This window comes from Sarcophilus harrisii, chromosome 5 (assembly GCF_902635505.1).
Source record: "Sarcophilus harrisii chromosome 5, mSarHar1.11, whole genome shotgun sequence".
In the NCBI taxonomy this organism is placed as follows: Eukaryota; Metazoa; Chordata; class Mammalia; order Dasyuromorphia; family Dasyuridae; genus Sarcophilus; species Sarcophilus harrisii.
This window is the reverse complement of record NC_045430.1, coordinates 56,189,657-56,214,527: the sequence shown is the minus strand read 5'-3', so window position 1 is coordinate 56,214,527 and position 24,871 is coordinate 56,189,657. Positions and strand designations below refer to the sequence as shown.

General features: G+C 33.3%; 1 protein-coding gene across 3 annotated transcripts in view; it reads left to right on the top strand.

Annotated features, from left to right (window-relative positions):
• Positions 1 to 24,871, top strand: part of TRHDE (thyrotropin releasing hormone degrading enzyme) — a 530,611-nt gene that overhangs the window by 395,571 nt on the left and 110,169 nt on the right. For all 3 annotated transcript variants that reach the window (XM_031938822.1, XM_031938821.1, XM_031938820.1), the window contains exons 10-12: positions 250 to 338; positions 21,489 to 21,619; positions 21,712 to 21,767. In XM_031938822.1, the coding sequence (XP_031794682.1) occupies positions 250 to 338; positions 21,489 to 21,619; positions 21,712 to 21,767 (276 nt within the window). The remainder of the gene's footprint in view (positions 1 to 249; positions 339 to 21,488; positions 21,620 to 21,711; positions 21,768 to 24,871) is intronic.

Below are 24,871 nucleotides of genomic sequence, written 5' to 3'. Positions count from 1 at the left end.
CCCTGTGATGCACTGGTATAACTTTTGAGGACCCAGAAGCAAATGTATGTCACATTGAGACCTCTAGCAAAAAGATATTACATTAGTCTTCTTGAAATAGTCTTTTGATTTTTTATTTTTAGTTCCTGTAACATGCCTGAATTCCTTTTGTATCTCCTGTTTTCAATACAAATTCTATGTGAAGTAAGCCCTCAGAAAATGGTATTGTTGTTGCTGTTGTGTTCTTAACTTGTATTCTTTATTTTACAGTTATCTCTGGCAGATCCCATTAACCATTGTCTTAGGAAATAGGAGCCATATCTCATCAGAAACAATCATATGGGTGTCCAACAAATCAGGTAAAGGTATCTTTCCTTTGTGGGTTTTTATGTAAACTGTTTCTTTAGGTTTGACTCTGGATAGCTTATTCTTGAATGAGGACTTAAGTATTAGGAAAGTAACGGGAAGACAAGAAGTTTTAAGAAGTGAGAAAGAAATTAGAGGGAACGGTGAAAAATCTTCTTAAAGAAATAATTTTTAAATCAATAAATGTATTGAGTGTACATGAGAGACAGCATCAGGTAGTCAGACAGAAAGTGCCTTGAGTCTGAAAGAGCTAGATTCCACTTCTGAAAAGTACTAACTAGTAGCCTGAGGCAAATCGCTTAATTTCAAAGTTTTCCCTTGATAATTTGCTACTATAAAGGGAATTTTTCCACTGGAGGGATGTTCTCTCCAGCATTTAAATCCCAATCCATTCTTTCCCTTCTTGCTTTTGATAAGTCAATTTAATTTTTAGGTAAAGATCAAATATAAATATTTCTAGCTTTCAAACATTACTTTTAAAATGTTTTAGTTCCATGATTCCAACTTCAAATTAAAATTATAGCTCAACTATCACTGTGGTCATTATCAGTATAATTATGTTTTAAAAATTGGTATGTACCTGCTCCATGCTATGCTAATATCCTGCTAATACCCAGTACTCCAGAACCATCTGTTTAAATATGAGATAGGGAGTATCACTCATACAGTCAAGGCTCCATAGCAAACTGAGGGACCTTGAGAAATAATTTACCCCAGAATCTTCTTCTAGATAAATCTAAATCATTTTTCCCTATAAGGGTAAGAAATATTACAAACCATTTCATTTCACTATGACAAAGGTTTTTATTATGTCTACCTAAAATCCTGCATATCATTGCATGAACCTTCCTTGATATATTTCTATGTCCAGTTCAGATGGAAAAAAGCTGATTATCTTCTCTGCACCTCTTAGTATATGTTGTTCAAATGTTTGTCTCCCTTTTGCCATTCTTTATTAAAGGGAATAAAGTAAATACTAAAAGAAAAAAATCAAAGGGCAGTTTAAAAAAAAAATCAATGTTTATGCTTGCCACTTAAATTATAAACTGTTGTGATGAAACTGTTTAACTGTTCTTGCTATATTTTCTATAAGTGATCATGTATTATAAAACATACATGCATACAGTATATGAAATGCTTACATACAACATGTTAGTTGGTAAACCTATTTGCTTTTTTGGATCTGTGCTTTTAATAGTGATATGATCAAGTAGAAAGCATACTTATCTGGAAGTCAGGAAGTACAAATTCAAATTAGAGCTCTGATATTTTATGACAGCAGGCTAAATCAATCAATTTTTATTATATGCTTACTATGTGCCACACAAAATGAATATATATACTAATATATACTAAATATATACTAATACACAAAGGATGAATGAACCAATTCCTGCTCAAAAGGAGCTTATATTCTAATGTGAGAGATGAGGACAAAGGACAGCTTATATAGTATAAATATAATCAATACACATTACAAATTTAAGTTAAATTCAAGGTTCTTCAGAAAGGATGGTACCAGTAGTTGGAGGAATCTAGAGAGAGTTCACGTAGAAAATGTTCACTGAGCTGTGCCTTAAAGGGAAAGAAGGCTTTATTGAGGAAAAAAAAAAAGGAATGGGGGCTAGCCAACAAACAGTGCAAAGACACAAAGATAGAGGAGTATCCTTTTTGATTGGATGGCAGAATTCAGGAAGGGAGTCCAGTGAGTCAATCTGCTCTATAACATTATTGACTTTTATACTCATTTTTTGCATAGAATCTCATAATCACTGCCTTTCTCTAGTACCTGGTCTAGAGAACTTTTACTAGCCTCAGAGTTTGACTTGCACAGTAAATAAAAGTAGTTTGTGCTTCTGAATCATCACCAATGGTTAGTTTCTTTTCATGGTCATTATATTATATCATATCATATTTTATTTGAAAATGTAGAAATATATATTTGAAGAAAAACACCAAAAATTTCCTTGAATCATCTTTGAAACATAGTGCCAAAAATGTCTATTTGAAATATCTTCAGTGTGAAGAATGATTTTGCTATTTAAAAATTATCTAGTGGGAGGCATGACAAAAAAAAATTAAGATAGGATGACACAATCAATACAATACTAGATTCAAGATGATCTTTATTCAAAGCCTAACTCTGACACTGATTAGCTTATGGCCCGGGATTAATAATTTGATTTCTGTGCACCTTAAAGTTCCCTAGAACTCATGTATTAAATCATCAACCTCATTTTGGTGAAAGGGAATGTCTACAGTGGTACTAAGCTGCTAGAATAATAATTCCTAAGTATAGCTAATACTAATAAAGGGCTTTGAGGTTTGTCACATGCCTTACTTAATTTTCTTTTTTATTCTCACCACAAATCTATATGATATAGGTTTTATATATACATATATATATGTATATATATATATAATATTATTATTACCTTTAATTTATAGGTGAGGAAATTAATATGTGAGGTTATATAGTTGATGTTGAATTCACACAGCTAGATTTGAATCTGGGTCATTCTGATTTCAAGTCCAACATCCTCCATAGTGCAACACAAAATGGATACTTTTTTGATTTGTAGGTTCAAACTGTTAATCACCAAAACTGTCCAGATCTGGTGACTAATGGTAGCGAGAGTCCTGAAAAAAACATTGGAAGAAATCCTGTCTTGGTCTGTAAGTTCACCTCTTTAAAGGGCATCTTCATGATTACAACAATTTTGCACATACAGATGCATATACAAACATTCACTCACTCAGCAACCATCAAAAACAATCTAAAACAAGGATAGAAAACCTTACACCTTTTCTTTTTCTTGCCTCCTTACAATGTCTGAAAAGAACAAAACAGGTCATTTGTATAAATAATAGTTTTAATTGATTCACAAAGGCAAAATTAATGTCATGGAGAAATTCTTGGCCATTTCTGAGAGTAAGAATTTATTAAGAAAAACAACAAGACCAAGCTATTTTTTAAAACTTACTTGAGATTGTATATTTAATGTGAAGCATTATATTTGGAAAACTAAAATTTTCAGCTAACATTTTTAAAGTAAAGTATTGGATAGCTGAATAAAAAAACAAAACAAAAAATCTTTTAAAAGAAAATCTAGGTTGGATAAAAGGTGGATAATTTTAGCTCTAGAGGAAATTTTTTTTCAAGCTTAAGTAGAGATTTAGGCCATATCATTTAAAAATGTTTCATTGTTGCTTTCTACCATATATTTTATGGTACGTGAAACCTGTATATATTTATATATGTAGTATCTAATTTCTTGACCGAATGTTTAGTTGCATCTATAAATGAATTAAAGGGATTGAGAAAAAAATTAAGAGAATAGATATGGGATTTAGTAGACACAATGCTGTTACATTTTCTGTGTGATCTTGGACAAGTCAATTTAGTTCTGTCTGCTTCAATTCCCTTATGTATAGAATTAGGAAATCCCAGCTCTAAAATGCTATGATTTTTAAAGAGACCATTTGAATTAAAAGAAATATTTGAGATCAGTATATTTTCCATAGGAGTATGGAAAATATACTGATCTTTATTTGAGTCCTGCCTCTGCCAATTACTACTTGTATAACTTTGAGCAAATCATTTAAACCTCTCTGGGCATAAACTGACTCAACTGTAAGCTAAGGATTTCAGCATAAATGCCTTTTAAGTCCAATTGAAGATTTTCTAAGAAGCCAATTAACCAGTGTTGAAAAGGTATTTTAAAATCCGTTAGGTAATCTCTCCAGAAATGCTTTTTGCAAGCATCTAATTTTCTTTTTTTTATTATAGCTTTTTATTTACAAGATATATGCATTAGTATTTTTCAGCATTGACAATTGCAAAAACTTCTGTTCCAACTTTTCCTCTCCTTCCCCTTCCCCCTTCCCCTAGATAACAGGTAAAGCAATACATGTTAAATCTGTTAAAGTATATGTTAAATACAATATATGTATATATATCCATACTGTTATTTTGCTGCACAAGAAGAATTGGACTTTGAGATAATGTACAATATCTGTGAAGGAAATCAAAAATGCAAGCAGACAAAAACAGAGGGATTGGAAATGCTATGTAGTGGTTCACACTCAATTCCCAGAGTTCTTTTCGTTGGGAATAGCTAGTTCTATTCATTATTGAATAAATGTAACTGGTTTGGTTCATCTCATTGTTGAAGAGAGTCCATCAGAATTGATCATCATACAGTCTTATTGTTAAAATATATAATAATGTCTTGGTCCTGCTCATTTTATTCAACATCAGTTCATGTAAGTCTCTCCAGGCCTTTCTGAAATCATCCTGCTGGTCATTTCTTACAGAACAGTAATATTCCATAACATTCATATACCATTCTCCAATTGATGGGCATCTACTTAAGTTTCTAGCCACTACAAAGAAGGCCAAGCATGTAATTTTCAAAAGGAATATGATGATAATAAAAAGTAGTAACTATTCAATTTCATTTACCAATTTACTCATGGCAAGTTAAAAAAAAATTATTGGTATATATTTGGTTTTTTTCTAAGTGTTAACATCACTTTAACTGACCTGCCATAATGCTTAGAATGGCTTGTGTAAAATGTTAGCACAATGAGTAGATGAAATTGTTCCAGGTAAATCATCTGCTGTGGCTTTTAACAAAAGCTTAATGCTAGAGAAATACCAATTAGTTGATATGATGGAATCCTAGAATCCAAATGACCTAACAGTAAGTGAGCTTCTTAACTATGTTATTTCAGGAAATGTCTTTGCTTTGCAATGATTGTTTCAATTACCTAACATTTCAAGATCAACCCATTGATTTGGAGCTTATGAGTTAGCTAGAATTTTAATATGGACCTATAGAATACCTTGAATCTGAGGTTGTCATTCCTACATTGATTATTTTTTAAATTAGTGATAAAAATTAAAATGGCAGCCTTCCTAAAGGGGAATGCCAAGAGGATGTATCATTTTAATATTGACTTTTATGAAACAAGTAGCATAAAAGAAAATATGAAACTGGAGAAAGAGTAGAGATAGCCATCCTAGGAATAGGGTATATCCCTGCTTTAGTGATATACTGGTAAAATAAGAGAATTAAGGAACCCTGAATGATAGGAAGATCTGTTGTACTGAGTAGATTTCAAATCCTCCTTTAGTGTAGTACTGTGATTCAATGGAAAGACCTCAATAGAGAGTCAAAGGAGCTTAATTTATGTCATCAATATGTTCTTGTACAAATAATTTTCATGGGACTTCCAGGCAAGATGGTGGAGAGGAGGCACACAGCTGTGTAAGCTCCGCGTTTTCTCTCAGAATTCATTTCATGACAAGCCTTTGAATTAATGCTTGACTGAAAAAAAAAACCCACAAATAATTACCAAGAGAAGACATGGTTGAAATTCGTCAGGAAAGGTCTGTTTTTTCTCAAGGGTGGGGATGGTTTTAGATCAGGCACAGGCTGAGGGCAGGCAGCTAACAGCCAAGCAGGCCAAAGTGGGGTGGGGTGTGATCTCAGCCATCTCATTGAGGAGACCTTTGCTACAGGATTGGATACTTTGCCCTGGCAGCAAGTCAGTAGCCCAGCAGAGAAGCTAAAAACACCAGGGGTGAAGAATACAACCCCAAAGAGCTGGAGTCTCTCAGGATCTGGCCACCCCTCCCCCACAGTGTCTCAGCACCCTCTCAGAGTCTCAAAGCGCAGACGCAGCACAGTCCTGCTAGTGCCTTGCTGCTGCCCTGCCCTCCCCTCCTCCGCAGTCTGTAGAGGAAGCTCGGTAACATCACCCAGCGCTTTCCCCCAAAAAAGCAGATTCCATTTGGGTTTTTTTTTCTTTTTTTCTTTGGTAGTTTGTCTTTGATTCTTCACTGACAAATTGAGCAAAAAATTGAAAAGGACCATTGACAGCTTCTATATGGATAGATAGCAGACTCTAAACACTGAGGAGACTAAAAACAGACTATCTCCAGGTGAATCCTCAAAGGAGGAGATCATCTGTTCCTCAGCACAGATGAATCTCATAGAAGAAATGAAAAAGGCTCTCACAAGAGAGCTAGAAGAAAAATGGGAAAAGGAGAGGGAGGCTTGGCAAGAGAGTCTGGAGAAGTCATCCCACTCATTTAAAGATAGAGTGGATAAAGAAATCAAATCCTTGAAAAATAGGGTTAGTGAACTGGAAACAGAAAATAGCTCTCTAAAAAATAAAACTGGCGAAATGGAAAAAAAAATTCCATAGAACAAAACAACTCAATTGGAAAATTAGAAAAAGATATAAAAAAAGTGAGTGAAGAAAATACTTCATTGAAAATCAGAATTGAACAAATAGAATTGAATGACTCGAGGAGACAACAAGAATAAGTCAAGCAAAACCAAAAATATCAAACAGTGGAGAAAAATGTGAAATACCTTTTTGGGAAAACAACAGACCTGGAAAATAGATTTAGGAGAGACAATCTGAGAATTATTGGACTCCCAGAAAAATATGATGAAAAAAAGACCCTGGACACTATTTTCCAGGAAATTATCAAAGAGAACTGCCCAGAAGTCATAGAAACAGAGGGCAAAATAGACATTGAAAGAATTCATTGATCACCTACTGAAAGGGATCCTAAAATCAAAACACCAAGAAATATAGTGGCCAAATGTCAGAACCCTCAGACAAAGGAAAAAATACTTCAAGTGGCTAGAAAAACCCAATTCAAATATAGAGGAGCCACAATAAGGATTACCCAGGATGTAGCAGCATCCACATTAAAAGATCGAAGGGCCTGGAATATGGTATTCTGAAAGGCTAAGGAACTCGGTATTCAATTAAAAATAACTTACCCAGCCAAAATGATCCATCTTTTTCCAAGGAAGAAGATAGTCTGTGATGGTTTTTCTTGGAGGCAGCCTTAGTCTCAGTTACAATCAATAATTAATCCAAAATCACAGCCAGCTGCTAAAAATGCAAACGTTTATTTCTCCTTACAAATTCAGCCCGGTTAGTTGAGGCCTATCTCTCTACCTGGCTCCAAGAGCTCCTCGCGGCTTCTCAATCTTCAGTCTGTGGCAGGTAGGCTTTTCTTCCAGGGTGTTCTGTCTCAGAGCCCTGTTGATATTCCGGAGAAAAATTCTCTTTTGCTCCAAGAGCTTCCTTCATTTATGTGATCTCCCAAAGGTTAACTCCGCCTTCTGGAGGGAGAGGGATTCTGGGTTATCTCCCAGAATACTCTCTGGTCCTGAGAGAGGTGTGATTTCAGACTAAGCCAGCCCTGAATTCTCGTGTGAGTACTTAGATACTTGAGCTCTCTAAAGGTGTGAACACAAGCATTGTTCAATCAGTTCCACTTAGTATCTTGTTTCAAGTTCTGGGCCAAAATAACTCTAAGATTAAATTAACTCCAATGTCTTTAACACTTTGTAAAGAAATGTCTTAACACTTTAGTAAAGATTCCAACAATAGTCATTCAACGAAATAAGCGAATTTCACCTATTTTTGATGAGGAAACCAGAACTTAACAAAAACTTTGATCTACAAATATAGAACTCAAGAGAAACCTAAAAAAGTAAAACGAAATCTTGGGAACTATATTTCTGCTATAAAGATGTATAAAGAATACATGTATACCTTGTTCTAGAAACTAGAGGTGGAAAGGACATTGTATTAGAAAAAGGGTAAAATGGGGGTACTGCATCTCAGAAAGAGGCAAAGGAAACCTATTATATCTGAGAGAAAGAATGGAGGGTGATGAATATAGTGGGTATCTTACTGCCATCAGAATTGGCTTTAAGAGAAAAAATTTAGACTTATTCAATTTATGGTGAAACTTCTCCCACCTCATTGAAAAGTGAGAAGGGAAACGTGAAAAGGGAAGGAATAAGCTAAGTGGAAGGGAATACAGAAACTGTGAAGAAAAGCAGTAAGATAGGAGCAGGAACTCTAAAGCAGGGAGAGGGATACTAAAAAGGGAGGGCTGTGAGAAGCAAGTGGTGATCACAAGTTTAATACTGGGAAGGGAGGTAAGGGGGAAAGAAGGAGAAAAGCATAAACAGGGGTTAACAAGATGGCAAGTAATAGAGAACTGGTAATTTTAACCATAAATGTGAATGAGGTAAACTCCCCCATAAAGAGGAAGTGGTTAGCAGAATGAATTAAAAGCCAGAATCCTACAATATGTTGTTTACAGGAAACACACCTGAAGCAGGGAGATACTTGTAGAATAAAAGTAAAAAGTTGGAGCAAAATTTACTATGCTTCAGGTGAAGTAAAAAAAAAGCAGGGGTAGCCATCTTGATCTGAGATCAAGCAAAAGCAAAAATTGATCTAATTAAAAGAGATAAGGAAGGGCACTATATCTTGCTAAAGAGTAGCATAGATAATGAAGCAATAACAATATTAAACATATATGCACCAAGTGATGTAACATCTAAATTCTTAAAAGGGAAATTAAGAGAGCTGCAAGAAGAAATAGACAGCAAAACTATAATAGTGGGAGATCTCAACCTTGCACTCTCAGAATTAGATAAATCGAACCACAAAATAAATAAGAAAGAAGTCAAAGAGATGAATAGAATACTAGAAAAGTTAGATATGATACACCTTTGGAGAAAACTAAATGGAGACAGAAAGGAGTATACTTTCTTCTCAGCAGTTCATGGAACCCATACAAACACTGACCATATATTAGGACATAAAAACCTGAAACTCAAATGCAGTAAGGCAGAAATAGTAAATGCATTCTTTTCAGACCACAATGTAATAAAAATTACATTCAACAAAAAGCCAAGGGAAAGTAAACCAAAAAAGAATTGGAAACTACATAATCTCATACTAAAGAATGATTGGGTGAAACAGCAAATCATAGACATAATTAATAACTTCACCCAAGAAAACGACAATAATGAGACATCATATCAAAATGTGTGGGATGCAGCCAAAGTGGTAATAAGGGGAAATTTCATATCTCTAGAGGCCTATTTGCATAAAATAGATAAAGAGAAGGTCAATGAATTGGGCTTGCAACTAAAAATGCTAAAAAAAAAAGAACAAATTAAAAACCCCCAATCAAACACTAAACTTGAAATTCTAAAAATAAAAGGAGAGATAAATAAAATTAAAAGTAAAAAAACTGTTCAATTAATAAAACTAAGAGTTGGTTCTTTGAAAAACCCAACAAAATAGACAAACCCTTAGTAAATCTGATTAAAAAAAGGAAAGAGGAAAATCAAATCGTTGGTCTTATAAATGAAAAGGGAGAACTTGCCACTAATGAAGAGGAAATTAGAGCAATAATTAGGAGTTACTTTGTCCAACTTTATGCCAATAAATTCAACAACTTAAATGAAAAGGAAGAATACCTTCAAAAATATAGTTTGCCCAGATTAACAGAGGAAGAAGTAAATATCCTAAACAGTCCCATCTTAGAAAAAGAAATAGAACAAGCTATTAACCAACTCCCTAGGAAAAAATCCCCAGGACCAGATGGATTTACATGTGAATTCTACCAAACATTTAAAGAACAATTAACTTCAATGCTATATAAACTATTTGAAAAAATAGGGATTGAAGGAGTCCTACCAAACTCCTTTTACGACACAGACTGATACCTAAACTGATACCTAAAGACTGATACTGATACCTAAACCAGACAGGCTGAAAACTGAGAAAGAAAATTATAGACCAATCTCCCTAATGAATATTGATGCTAAAATCTTAAATAAAATATTAGCAAGAAGATTACAGAAAATCATCCCCAGGATAATACACTATGAACAAGTAGGATTTATACCAGGAATTCAGGGCTGGTTCAATATTAGGAAAACTATTAGCATAATTGACTAAATCAATAACCAAATTAATGATATGATCATCTCAATAGATCCAGAAAAAGCATTTGATAAAATCCAACATCCCTTCCTAATAAAAACACTTGAGAGGATAGGAATAAATGTACTTTTCTTTAAAACAATCAGGAGCCTATATTTAAAACCATCAGTAAGTATCATATGCAATGGGGAAAAACTGGAACCTTTCCCAGTAAGATCAGGAGTGAAGCAAGGTTGCCCACTATCACCATTATTATTCAATATTGCATTAGAAACGCTAGCCTCTACAATAAGAGTCAAGAAAGAGATTAAAGGAATTAGAATAGATAATGAGGAAACCAAACAATCACTCTTTGCAGATGATATGATGGTATACTTAGAGAACCCCAGAGATTCTACTAAAAAGGTATTAGAAATAATTCATAACTTTAGCAAAGTTGCAGGATACAAAATAAATCCCCATAAATCCTCAGCATTTTTATACATCACCAACAAAATCCAACGGCAAGAGATACAAAGAGAAATTCCATTCAAAATAACTGTCAGCAGCATAAAATATTTGGGAATCTATCTACCAAAGGAAAGTCAGGAAGTATATGAGCAAAATTACAAAAAACTTTCCACACAAATAAAGTCAGACTTAAATAATTTGAAAAATATTATGTGCCCTTGGATAGGCCGAGTGAATATAATAAAGATGACAATACTCCCTAAACTAATCTATTTATTTATTGCTATACCAATCAGACTTCCAAGAAAATATTTTAATGATCTAGAAAAAATAACAATAAATTCATATGGAAGAATAAAAAGAATAAAAAAAGAATCTCAAGGGAATTAATGAAAAAAATCAAATGAAGGTGGCCTAGCTGTACCTGATCTAAAACTATAATATAAAGCAGCAGTCACCAAAACCATTTGGTTTTGGCTAAGAAATAGATTAGTTGATCAGTGGAATAGGTTAGGTTCACAAGACAGAATAGTCAAGTATAACAATTTAGTGTTTGACAAACCCAAAGATCCCAACTTTTGGGAAAAGAATTCATTATTTGACAAAAACTGCTGGGATAACTGGAATTTAGTATGTCAGAAATTAGGTATGGACTCACAGTTAACACCGAACACCAAGATAAGGTCAAAATGGGTTCATGACCTAGGCATAAAGAATGAGATTATATATAAATTGGAAGAACATAGGACAGTTTATCTCTCAGACTTGTGGAGGAGGAAGAAGTTTGTGACCAAAGATGAACTAGAGACCATAACTGATCACAAAATAGAAAATTTTGATTATATCAAATTAAAAAGCCTTTGTACAAACAAAAGTAATGCAAACAAGATTAGAAGGGAAGCAACAAACTGGGAAAACATCTTCACAGTTAAAGGTTCTGTTAAAGGACTCATTTCCAAAATATATAGAAAATTGCCTCTAATTTATAAGAAATCAAGCCATTCTCCAATTGATAAATGGTCAAAGGATATCAACAGACAATTTTCAGATGATGAAATTGAAACTATTACCACTCATATGAAAGAGTGTTCCAAATCACTATTGATCAGAGAAATGCAATTAAGACAACTCTGAGATACCACTACACACCTGTCAAATTGGCTAAAATTACAGGAAAAAATAATGATGGATGTTGGAGGGGATGCAGGAAAACTGGGACACTGTTGCATTGTTGGTGGAGTTGTGAACAAATCCAACCATTCTGGAGAGCAATCTGGAATTATGCCCCAAAAGTTATCAAACTGTGCATACTGTTTGATCCAGCAGTGCTATTACTGGGCTTATACCCCTAAGAGATACTAAAGAAGGGAAAGGGACCTGTATATGCCAAAATGTTTGTGGCAATCCTGTTTGTAGTGGCTAGAAACTGGAAAATGAGTGGATGCCCATCAATTGGAGAATGGTTGGGTAAATTTTGGTATATGGATGTTATGGAATATTATTGTTCTATAAGAAATGACCAGCAGGATGAATACAGAGAGGCTTGGAGAGACTTACATGAACTGTTGCTAAGTGAAATGAGCAGAACCAGGAGATCATTATATACTTCAACAAGGATAGTGTATAAAGATGTATTCTGATGGAAGTGGATTTCTTTGACAAAGTGGAATTCTTCTCAGTTTCAGTTGATCAATGATGAACAGAAGCAGCTATACCCAAAGAACACTGGGAAGGAAATGAGTGTAAACTGTTTGCATTTTTTATTTTCTTCCTGGATTATTTCTATCTTCTGAGTCCAATTCTCCCTTTGCAACAAGAGAATTATTCGGTTCTGCACACATATATTGTATCTCGGATATACTGCTACATATTCAACATATATAGGACTGCTTGCCATCTAGGAGAGGTGGTGGAGGGAGAGAGGGGACAAATCGGAACAGAAGTGAGTGCAAGGGATAATGTTGTAACATGTTACCCTGGCATGAGTTCTGTCAATATAAAGTTATTATAAAAAAATAAAAATTTCATTCTCTGGGTGTCAGTTTGCTCATCTGTAAAGTGAAGGGATTTAGAGTATGCTATGTTAAATGTCTTTTTTATCTCTGAATCTGTGATCCATTATTTATAAAATGTTATGCATGAATTATGATCTGTAAGAGGGGGAACACTCCGCCATCATATATCTCTCCAAGGATGGGCATTTTATTTGCTACGTCTATCCTCTGCCTCATTTAAAACATAAATAAATAAGATTATATAATCTAGGATTATTTCATGGGGTTTCTATTAATTATTTATTTTAATATTGGGACAATAATTTATACTTATTTGGGCAAATGTAATGATGTTATCTTATTTTGATACATTTTATAATGCTATGAAATGTCATTTGGTTGACATTGGACCTTTGTGGTGATGATTAGATCAAACCTTTCCATATTACAAGTAATATAAAAATAATAACAGTAACAGTATTTATATAACACTTTTATGTATGGAAATTCCTATATATTGTCCTTTTTTACAGTTCTGGATATAGAATTCTTGCCTTTTACTTCCCAGAAGTCCTTTCTCTTGAAAATATTTTGTATTAACTTTATAGACTCCTTTTATTTACTTATACTTACAATAGCACATGCCCTCTTCCTGCCTTCCTTTAACCCATAAGACTTTGGGTTCCCATGAACTGAGTCTGATCTTGGGAGCTGACCTAATAGGTTTATTTTTCCTTTTGTTTAATGTGCCTACCAAAAATTGCACATATAGCTCATGGTTATCTCATTTTGATATCAATATCATATTTTTTCAATTGTTTAGATTTGACTTTATTTGTGTAGAAAGTGTTTTGTAGTTTTGCTCATATTGTTCCTGACTTTACTTTGGCAGATAGATTCCCAAATATTTTATACTATCTAGTTATTTTAAAAGGAACTTCTCTTTATATCTCTTGCTATTGGATTTTATTAGTGGTGTATAAAAATGCTGAGGATTTATGTAGATTTATTTTGTATCCTACAACTTTGCTGAAGTAGTGGATTATTTCTAATAACTTTTTAGTAGAATCCATGGTGTTCTCTAAGTATACTATCATATCATCTGCAAAGAGTGATAATTTGATTTCCTCATTACCCACTCTAATTCCTTTAATTACTTTTTCATGTCTTCTTGCCGAAGCTAGCATTTCTAATACAATATTGAATAGTAATGGTGATAGTGGGCAACCTTGTTTCACTCCTGATGTTATTGGGAATGGTTCCATTTTATCACCATTACATATGATGCTTACTGATGGTTTTAAATAGATGCTACTGACTATTTTAAGGAAAAACCCATTTATTCCTATGCTCTCTATTGTTTTTAATAGGAACGGGTGTTGGATTTTATCAAATGCTTTTTCTGCATTTATTAAGATGATCATATGGCTTTTGTTAATTTGGTTATTGGGATAGTCAGTCATGTTAAAACTTTTCCTAATATTGAACCAGCCCTGCATTCTGGGTATAAGTCCTACTTGGTCATGGTGTATTATCTTGGGGATGATTTTCTCTAATCTTTTTGCTATTATTTTACTTAAGATTTTTGGTTTAATGTTCATTAGAGAGATTGGTCTATAATTTTCTTTCTTTGTTTTTGTCCTGTCTGGTTTAGGTATCAGTACCATGTCTGTGTCATAAAAGGAATTTGATAGGAGTCCTTCATTCCCTATTTTTTCTAATAGTTTCTATAGCATTGGAGTTAATTTTTCTTTAAATGTTGGGTAGAATTTGCATGTAAATCCATCTGGGGGATCGGGATTTTTTCTTAGGGAGTTGATTAATAGCTTATCCTATTTCTTTTTCTAAAATGGAACTATTTAACCAATTTACTTCTTCCCCTGTTAATCTGGGCAACCTATTTTTTTAAGGTATTCTTCCCTTTCATTTAAGTTATTAAATTTATTGGCACACACTTGGGCAAAGTAATTCCTAATTATTGCTCTAATTTTCTCTTCACTAATGGAAAATTCTCCATTTTCATTTTTAAGACTAACAATTTGATTTTCCCCTTTCCTTTTTCTAATCAAATTTACCAAGGGTTTATCTATTTCATTGATTTTTTTCATATAACCAATTCATAGTTTTATTTATTAATTCAATAGTTTTTTTTACTTTCAATTTTATTAATCTCTCCTTTTATTTTTAGAATTTCAAGTTTAGTGTTTGATTGGAGGTTTTTAATTTTCTCTTTTTTTAGTTTTTAATTTTCGCTTTTTTAGTTGCAAGCCCAATTCATTGATCTTTTCTTTCTCTATTTTATGCAAGTAAGCCTCTAGAGATATAAAATTTCCCCTTATTACCACTTTGGCTGCATCCCACACATTTTGGTATGTTGTCTCATTATTGTCATTCTCTTGGGTGAAATTATTAATTGTGTCTATGATTTGATGTTTCACCTAATCATTTTTTAGGATGAGATTATTTTGTTTCCAATTACTTTTTGGTCTATTTTCCCCTGGATTTTTATTGAATGTAATTTTTGTTGCATCGTGATCTAAAAAAGATGTACTATTTCTGCCTTTTTGCATTTGAACTTGAGGTCTTTATGTCCTAATATATAGTCCATTTTTATATAAGAAGTTCCATGAACTGCTGAAAAGAAAGTGTACTCCATTCTGTCTTCATTTAGTTTTTTTTCCCAAAGATCTATGATACCTAACTTTTCTAGTGTTCTATTTACTTCTTAAATTTCTTTCCTATTTATTTTGTGCTTTGAATAATCTAGTTCTGAGTGTGCAAGGTTGAGATTTCCCACTATTATAATTTTGCTGTCTATTTCTTTTTGTAACTCTCTTAACTTCTCCTTTAGGAATTTAAATGCTACATCACTTGGTGCATCATTATCCTTGCTATCTTTTAGCAAGATATATTGTCCTTGCTTATCTCTTTTAATTAGATCAGTTTTTGCTTTTGCGTCATCTGAAATCAGGATGCTCTTTTGATTTTACCTGAAGCATGGTAGATTCTGCTCCAGCCTTTTACCTTTACTCTGCATGTATCACCCTGCTTCAGGTGCGTTTCCTGTAAACAACATATTGTAGGATTCTGGCTTTTAATCCAGTCTGCTAACCACTTCCTCTTTATGGGGGAGTTTACCCCATTCACATTTATGGTTAAATTACTAATTCTGTATTTCTTGCCATCTTGTTAACCCCAAATTATGTTTTTCACTTTCCTTTCCTTCTTACACCCTCCCCAGTTATTAAACTTATGAGCACCACTTGCCTCATGCAGCCCTCCCTCTTTAGGATCCCTGTCCTCCTTAGAGTGGCTTCCATTTTCTTCTTAAACCTTTCCCTTACAATTTCTGTATTCCCTTCTATTTCCCTTTGCCTACTCCTTCCCTTTTTGTTTTTCCCCTCCCACTTTTCAATGAGGTGAGCGGTTTCTCTGTAAACCTTATATGTCTAATATTTTCTCTTTGAGCCAATTCTGATGAGAGTAAGCTTCATCCCCCTCCCTTTTTCCCCTCAGATATAATAGGTTTCCTTTGCCTCTTTGTTAGATGTAGTACCTCCATTTTTCTTTTTTTCTGGTACAATTTCCTTTCCACCTCTAGATCCTTTTTTATATTATAACAGTAAAACCAAATTATACATGTACTCTTTATGTATACTCATAACAGAAATGTAGTTCTCAAGGGTTCCTTTTACCTTTTTATGCTTTTCTTGAGTCCTATATTTGGAGGTCCAACTTTTTGTTTAGCTCTGGTTTTTTCATCAAAAATAAATGGAATTCACCTATTTCATTGAATGTCCATCTTCTTCCCTGGAAGAAAATGCTCAGTTTGGCTGGGTAAGTTATTCTTGGCTGCATACCAAGTTCCTTAGCCTTTTGAAATATCAGATTCCAAGCCCTTTAATCCTTTAATGTGGAAGCGTCCAGATTCCGAGTAATCCTTATTGTGGCTCCTCTGTATTTGAATTGTTCTTTTCTGACTGCTTGCGGTATTTTTCCTTGTTCTGATAGTTCTGGAATTTAGATACAGTATTTTTTGGAGTTTTGATTTTGGGATCTCTTTTAGTAGGTGATCAATGAATTCTTTCAATGTCTATTTTACCTTCTGTTTCTATAAAATCTGGGCAGTTCTCATTGATAATTTCCTGAAGAATACTCACTGGGCTTTTTTTTTTTTTATGATTTTTCAGGGAGTCCAATAATCCTTAGATTATCTCTCCTAAATCTATTTTCCAGGTCTGTTTTTTTCCCAAGTTAGGTAGTTAACATTTCTGTTTCTAATTTTTCATTTTTTTTTTGGTTTTGCTTGACTGATTCTTAGTGTCTCCTAGAGTCATTCGTTTCTATTTGTTCAATACTGTTTTTTGCTGAATTATTTTCTTCATTTACTTTTTTTTACTTCTTTTTGTTATTTGTCCAATTGAGTTTTTAAATGAGTTGTTTTGTTCTATGGAATTTTTTTTCCATTTCGCTAATTTCATTTCTTAAGGATTTATTTTCTTTTTCCAGTTCAGTAATTCTGTTTTTCAGGGAGTTGATTTCTTTATCCACTCTATCTTATAATGAGTTACATGTCTTATCCAGATCCTCTTGCAAAGTTTCCCTTTCTTTTCCCCATTTTTCTTCTAGTTCTCTTTTAGGACCCATTTGAATTTCTTCTATAAGACCCTTGTGTGATGGGGACTAAGCTATATCACCATTTGTGGCTTCATGTGGAGACAATATGCTTTTATTCTCCTGAGGGTTTGAAGTGTGCTCTCTTTCAGTGTAGAAGCTATCTATAGTTAAATCCCACTTTGCCTTTTTACTCATTTTAACAACAACAACAAAAAGCTGCAGTCTGTTTTGGGGTCTATGTGGTTCTACTGAGCTTCCTCAACAGACAACAGGAAGTAGCAATGGAGCAGCAGTGGGACAGCAATGGTGCAATAGCTGTTCTGGGATTAACATCTGCGCTAAGATCAGTGTTGCATGCTGAGATTGTGCTGAGTCTCTCCTGGTGCTGGATAGATGTGGCCAGATCCAGAGAGACTCTAGAGTTTTGGGGTTATAGGCTTTATCCCCTGTGTTTATATCTACTGTCTCACTGCCAGAGCACAGTAGCTAACACTGTGGTAAAATTCTCCCTGTGGATTTTCAGCCTGCAAAGACCACACCCTGCCCCACCTGCAGTTTGCTCAGCATGAGCTGTTCTCCATGCTCTCACTGCCTACTTTGAGTCTATATCTTGCCTAGCCCCATTCTGTCTCTGTGCAAGAACAAAAACAGACCTTTTCTTGCAAATTTTGAGATTATCTTCCGTTGGTAATGTGTTGTATTCCAAATATTCATGGGTTTTGATAGTCAATCACTAATTCTGAGGCTGAGTTTCATAAAAAATAGTTTGAAGACAAAAAAGAGTTCAGATAGACTGGTGTGTTCTCTCCGCCATCTTGGTTCTGTCCCCCAAACTTTATTAAGCTTACTTGAGTGCATGCTCATTCTTTCTCCCAATAAAATCTAAGCTTCCTGAAGACAGGTAAATTTGTCTTTATGTCACTAGTTCCTAGCATATACCTTGCCCACAGTAGTCATTTAAATGTATGTTTAATTTAATATTACATCTTGTTTGTACTCTTTTGAAAGATGTTAGTGTCAAAATGAAGAAGTTCAGTGAATACTCTAGAAGAAAATTTACCCAGGAATTTTCTATGAGATACTTCCCAGTACTTTCACTTTTGCCAAGGCATCAATCACCTGGCATAATTAAAAAAAAAACAAGGAATTCTCAACATTATTGGATTTTGACCCTTTAATCTTAGACTCATTCCCTTAATTCTGCCTTCAAAATAAAAAAGAAAATGAATAATATTTAAATATTATTTAATACATTAAATATTTTAACAGGGGACAGCTATGTGATGTGGCAGAAAGAACAGTGGGCCTGGAGTCAGGAAGACCTGAATTCAAATGTAGCCTCAAACATTTTTTTGATGATTTGATTCTGGGCAAGTCATTTCATCCTGTTTGCCTCAGTTTCCTCACCTGTAAAATGAGCTGAAGGAAGAAATGGTCAAACAATCCAGTATTTTTGCCAAGAAAATTCCAAATGAGGTCATATAGATTCAGATATGACTAAAAAATGACAGAATAGATGATTGAACAACAACAAAAAAAATTGTTTGGGAATAAGACAAGAGCCCAACTCATTATTTTCCCTTATATGTTTCTACTTTGAGAAGGCTTCAGAAAGACATCTCCCATATGGAACCAGTTTAGTGATATGTCTTAATCCTATCAGCAATACATCTTGGAGAATTTATTGGAGAATCCAAATAACATGGTTCTTAATCCTCCTTTGCTAAGTAGCCCCTCCTGGACTTCTTTCTTTTTCTTTGGATAAAACAAGTAATTTTCATATAATTTCAACCAACATTCAACCAAAACCAACAATTAATTATTAAGCATTACTACATGCCAATCAAAGAGTATGGAAGAGTGTACAAGCCAGCCTCAAATCCAGAAAGATCTGAATTCTACCAATTGGAAATTACTATTGACAATTTTATGCAAGTATCTACATTGGAATGATGACTAAGTTATTACCTTTTACTTGAAAGTGTGGGAGATGATTATGAAAGCACCAAAGACAAATGCAATTAATTAAACTGAATTTTAATGTGAAGTCATTATAATCTGATTCTTTGAAAATGAGTCATTCATATGTAGCAGAAAATAAAATTTTTGAAACAATTGGAACACTTTATTCAATGCCATGAATAATTATGTATATGTAATAATCTAATAACCATCTCAATAAATCTTTAAAATCATAGATTTGGAGCTGGAGGGGCCATTAAATCCATCCTTTCATTTTACAGATAAGGAAACTGAGTCTGAGCAGTTAAGTCAAAACCCCCATCACATAGATAGCATCTAAGAAAGATCACATAAGTAGCATCTGAGAGAAAGTGAGGTCTTCCTCATTTTAAGAGTAGTGGTTTATCCACAGTGCCACTTAACTCCTGCATATTTTCTTTCTGGGTATTTGCTGGAGAGGCTCTTTAGCCATAAAGGGATATTATATACAGTGTTATAGTTGTTTTCTTTTTCTAAAACATGATCTCCAGTGTTTTAATAGGGGAAAAAACATTGTGGGAGGAGTAAAATATGAAGTCTTGAAATATTTTAAATTAACTTTTAATTGAGTAAAACTAGACAAAAATGGTATTTGATAGCTCACAATGTCTAATGATAAATAAAATGGAAAACAAAACAAAATTTGCACTCTAAAACATAGAAAATGGCCATTGTTTCAAAACTAAAATAATAAACCATTCCTTTGGACTTTTGGGTAAGGGAAGGGATGAAAGGAAGGTGAATCTGGTGAGGCTGGTGAAAGAAAAGGTTTAGGAAAGGAGAATGAATGGATGTCTGAAGGTGAGATTCCAATTACTCTACTATTTACAACCCTTTAGCCATAAAGTTGAATGTTCCAGGGTACTGGCAGATATGTGACTTTTGACAAATTTTCCTGTATTTGAAGCCTAATTGAAAAAAGAAATTGATTGTGTATAAATGTATTGCCTTAAGGTAGATCCAGGGGATCCACATTGAAGCCTGAAGTGAAAATTATAATACTCCTTAGTTTGGAAGGCTAATTGTTAGAAATGGTTTCGCAAAGAAACAGCTCTGCTTTCTAGTTTCTTTCTTTCTCCTGGAGGTTGGTTCATTACCCTTGAGACTCTTTGGATCACCACAGTGTATATACAAAACAACATGTACTTCAGTTCCACTTTTGGGATCTCAAGACACTAACCAGGAATTCTGAAGAAATGTAGTTTTACCAATTGATCAAGAGGTATCTAGTTTTGCCAATTGATCAAGGGGTACCTTTTAAGATAAAGATCAGAAATTGCTTTAAAATAGTAGCTCACAATTATATAGCATAAAAATCTGCAATCCTGTAAGGAAAGTAGTGCTTATGTCATTATTTCCATAAGCATGGAAGAAGCTGATACTCAGAAGGATTAAGTGATTCACCTGCAGTTATAAGCGGTATACTCTGGATTTGAATCTAGGTATTCTGACTGCCAGACTAGTCTCTTTTTTTTTTTTTTTAATCAGTCTGCCTCTTATCTGTATTAAACCATCTTTGGTTAATCTCTAGATTATTGCACAAGACTGAAAATCAGAATGTACAGGCAATGTTTTCCTTAGGTTTCCTTTTAATTGAAACAATCAGTGAATAGCAACTAGCACCACCAAAATAGTTTCCTGAAATGCTTGCTGTAAGCAGAATCTTATATATTTCTTCATTCTAAGGATACTTAGAAATAGAATTAGATTAAACAACCAAATTCCCAGTTGTCAATATTTATAGACCCCATACTTATTTAATATTGCTGTGAAAAGATCTAAAGAACAAGCAGGAATGGGTAATATGAGCTTCTCAGACTTGAGTTTCCTAGGTTTTGAAAGTATCTTTAATATTGAATGATATGGATGGCATATTAGTCCTTTGTATTACACTATTTCATTAATTTCTCTCAATCCATACAGTCTCTAATTAGAAGTCAAGGAAAACAAACGTTTTTAGTTTTCTAGTTATTTTTAAATTTGAGAAAGAAAAATATTGTTTAGAGGATATGCTTTATCTGGGAGAAACAGGTTAATTACAAAAACCAATTAGTTGAATCAACCAAGATGAAAACTCAATGTTTTATAGGGCTTCCTAGATAAAAGTAATTATTTGATTTAAACTATCTTTGTTAGAAAAAAATTAATTTGAAAAATTTGAGAATTACTGGTAATATTATTTATATTATTTTAGACATCTAGTATTTAGCAGTTAAAGAAGAAAAAAATCTGACATTTTGAGATTTAAAACATGCTTACGATATGTTATGACCTTAAAACTATCCTTTCCAGAACATCACAGAATTACTTTGGACAAAGAAAGCTGGTTGCTGGGGAACATCAATCAAACTGGCTACTTTAGGGTCAACTATGATCTAAGGAACTGGAGATTATTAATTGACCAACTAATGCAGAATCATGAGGTAAACTCCAGATAAACTAATCAAAGATTAGTTTTGATAGCACATCTTTCTTCAGTCCTAAATGGTTTCATCTTTTTGATTGATTCTCATAGGTTCTCTCTGTCAGTAATCGTGCAGGTTTGATCGATGATGCCTTCAGCCTAGCCAGGTATGTTTTTCACAACCCTCCAAAATAAATATATATGACTATATGTGTATGTATTTCAAGTGTAGAAAAACTTTTTCAAAACTTTTCTCTGTAGTTCAATCTGTTTGGAGTATTAATATAAACTAATTACTATCTCTAATTTGGACTATTCTAGATCAGTAAAATCCACAGGGTAGTCCTAAGTGTGGAGAAAATTGGTCAATTTTTCACAAGATTAATTTATACTTTATTGATCAGAAATCTCTTTGTATTTTTACTGATGAACTTGACAAAATGACCCTCTCACTCTATTTAGTTTTTATGGACAATCTCCTTGGATAGTAACAATTTTTGATGTTTGGCCTACAGAATGTGATCATTTTATGCATATTTATTGTGTATGATTCATTTAAAAAAGTGTTTTCTGCATGAGAGCACTAAGTATTCCACAGAGAAAAAGAAGTCTTCTGTATAATAACTTTAAAAGTTATTAGAAATATAAGGTTTTAGTAATTGTAAGGGTAGTACTAGAATTTCCTATGGTTGTATAATTAGGCTTATTAAAGTGGATGAATTATTCTTCTAAACTTTGATTACATAAAAATTTTAGTTATAAATTTAGTTATAAATTTGGAAAAGGGCCTCAATTTGAACTAAAAAGCATATTATATCTTGTAGAGGATTTATTCATTAACACTAGTGAGCTTAAAAAAAAAGTCTATAAAAACCATTACATTGAATTCCCAATCCCTATATTTATGCTCACCTGCATTTTTGATTTCCTTCACAAGCTAATTGTACAATATTTCAGAGTCTGATTCTTTTTGTACAGCAAAATAACGGTTTGGTCATTTATAGTTATTGTGTATCTAATTTATATTTTAATATATTTAACATCATCCTGCCATCTGGGGGAGGGGGTGGGAGGTAAGAGGTGAAAAATTGGAACAAGAGGTTTGGCAATTGTTAATGCTGTAAAGTTACCCATACATATAACCTGTAAATAAAAGGCTATTAAATAAAAAAAAAAAAGAAAGTCTATTAATTACTTTGATACAAGCAAAACTAAACTAAAAAATAAGTATCATACAATATATTCAAAACTTTAGTACTGTGGTTCAGAATAGACTAAAGTTACATATATATATATATATATACATATGTATATATATGCACACATGTCCACAATTACATATATTGCTATTAATGTATATGTGTTTTATATATATATATATATATATGTATACACACACACCTACATACATGTTATCCTGCACAGAAATATGCATGTATCTATTCACATAAATTTATAGTGTATATATAATACATACTACATATATAATATGTGCAAACATATATACATTCTAAATATTTGGAGCCTTCGACACATTATGGAGGAGCAAAATCAGCTGATCCAGTCATTCCTCTTCATCATATCAAGAAAATTTTAGGAAAGCAGGGGATTCTCTTTTCAAACAGATCTGTGACTATTAGCATGACTGTGTGCTGCAACCCAGTTGTTATTCTGTTAATTGAAGAGAACTTAAATAACATGCATATTTTGTCAGCTTTGTCAAAGGGGAATACTAAACTTAAAGATAAAAAGAGTTCAGCACATAGTCTTATGTTGCAGAGAAATCAAACAACAAAACTCCCAAAACAAAACTACATAACTGAAGTCTAAGATTACATGATTAAATTTCCCTATGATGACATAGCTAGTAAATATCAGAGATACTTTCTGAGACCCAAATTCATCTTCATTCACTATCCCATACTATTATGGAAATTGTACCAATTTAAGTGACTTTTTTTTTTTTGTAATTGGGGTAACACAGTGGACTGGTAGTTACAATTCAGAGGAAAAGATCTGACTTAATAGAAGTAAATAGGGAAGCAGTATGATAATAGAAGGATACGAACCTAATTGGAAGTCAAAGGAATGACATAGGCTCTGCCATTTGATACATGTGTGACACTGGGGAAGTCATTTGTACTCTCTAAGCCTCAGGATTCTCATGTGTAAGTTGAAAGACCTTAGGCCCTGTCTATCTCTAAATCTATAATAATTTAATATTTGGTTGTACATTCAGAAATGATTCAGGAAGATGTGATTGGTCATAAAGATGGCTAATAGGAAATCCTAAAAACCATGAAAAAAATTCATTTACTATATATAAGAAGTGATAGAGTATATATGGGGAGTCACACTGTAAATGTTACACGTTTAGGTCATTTGATCTGGGATGACAAGAATTGGAATATTTGTCTTCTACTCCCTCAATGCATAGCTTTCCTCAATGCTTAAGTACCATATCCCATATGAGATCATTTCAGTTATTATATTCATTCCCTATCCCAGAAGCAAATTTTCATTTGCTTTGTACATATTTTTATTCATCTATATACTCATTTTCTTTATTAGAAGATTAAATTCCTTGAAACCAAAGACTACTTTTTTTTTTTATTTTTTATTTTTATTTAATAGCCTTTTATTTACAGGATATATGCATGGGTAACTTTACAGCATTAACAATTGCCAAACCTCTTGTTCCAATTTTTTACCTCTTACCCCCCCACCCCCTCCCCTAGATGGCAGGATGACCAGTAGATGTTAAATATATTAAAATATAAATTAGATACACAATAAGTATACATGACCAAAACGTTATTTTGCTGTACAAAAAGAATCAGACTCTGAAATATTGTACAATTAGCTTGTGAAGGAAATCAAAAATGCAGGTGTACATAAATATAGGGATTGGGAATTCAATGTAATGGTTTTTTGCAAAGACTACTTTTTGGTTGGTTTTTTTTTAAATCTCCAGCACTAAGTGCAATGCCTAGCACATAGTAAGTACATAATAAATGCCTCTTGAATTGTTGAATTTGGCACCAGTTTTAATATTGAGGGAGGAAAATAGAAAGAAGGTGAAAGGGAGTAATGTGAAGCTTTACTCTGGAGTAACATTGGGGAATTGGTATAGTGGTTGATTTGCTTCTGTACTGGAACAGTTGGACACTGGTAAAGGTAATGGGGTCTTTAAAAAATAGCCTCATTTGAATCATTATGAATTTAAAGTGATGACAGGAAATCTAATAAGAAATATCCTGAAAAAATGAGT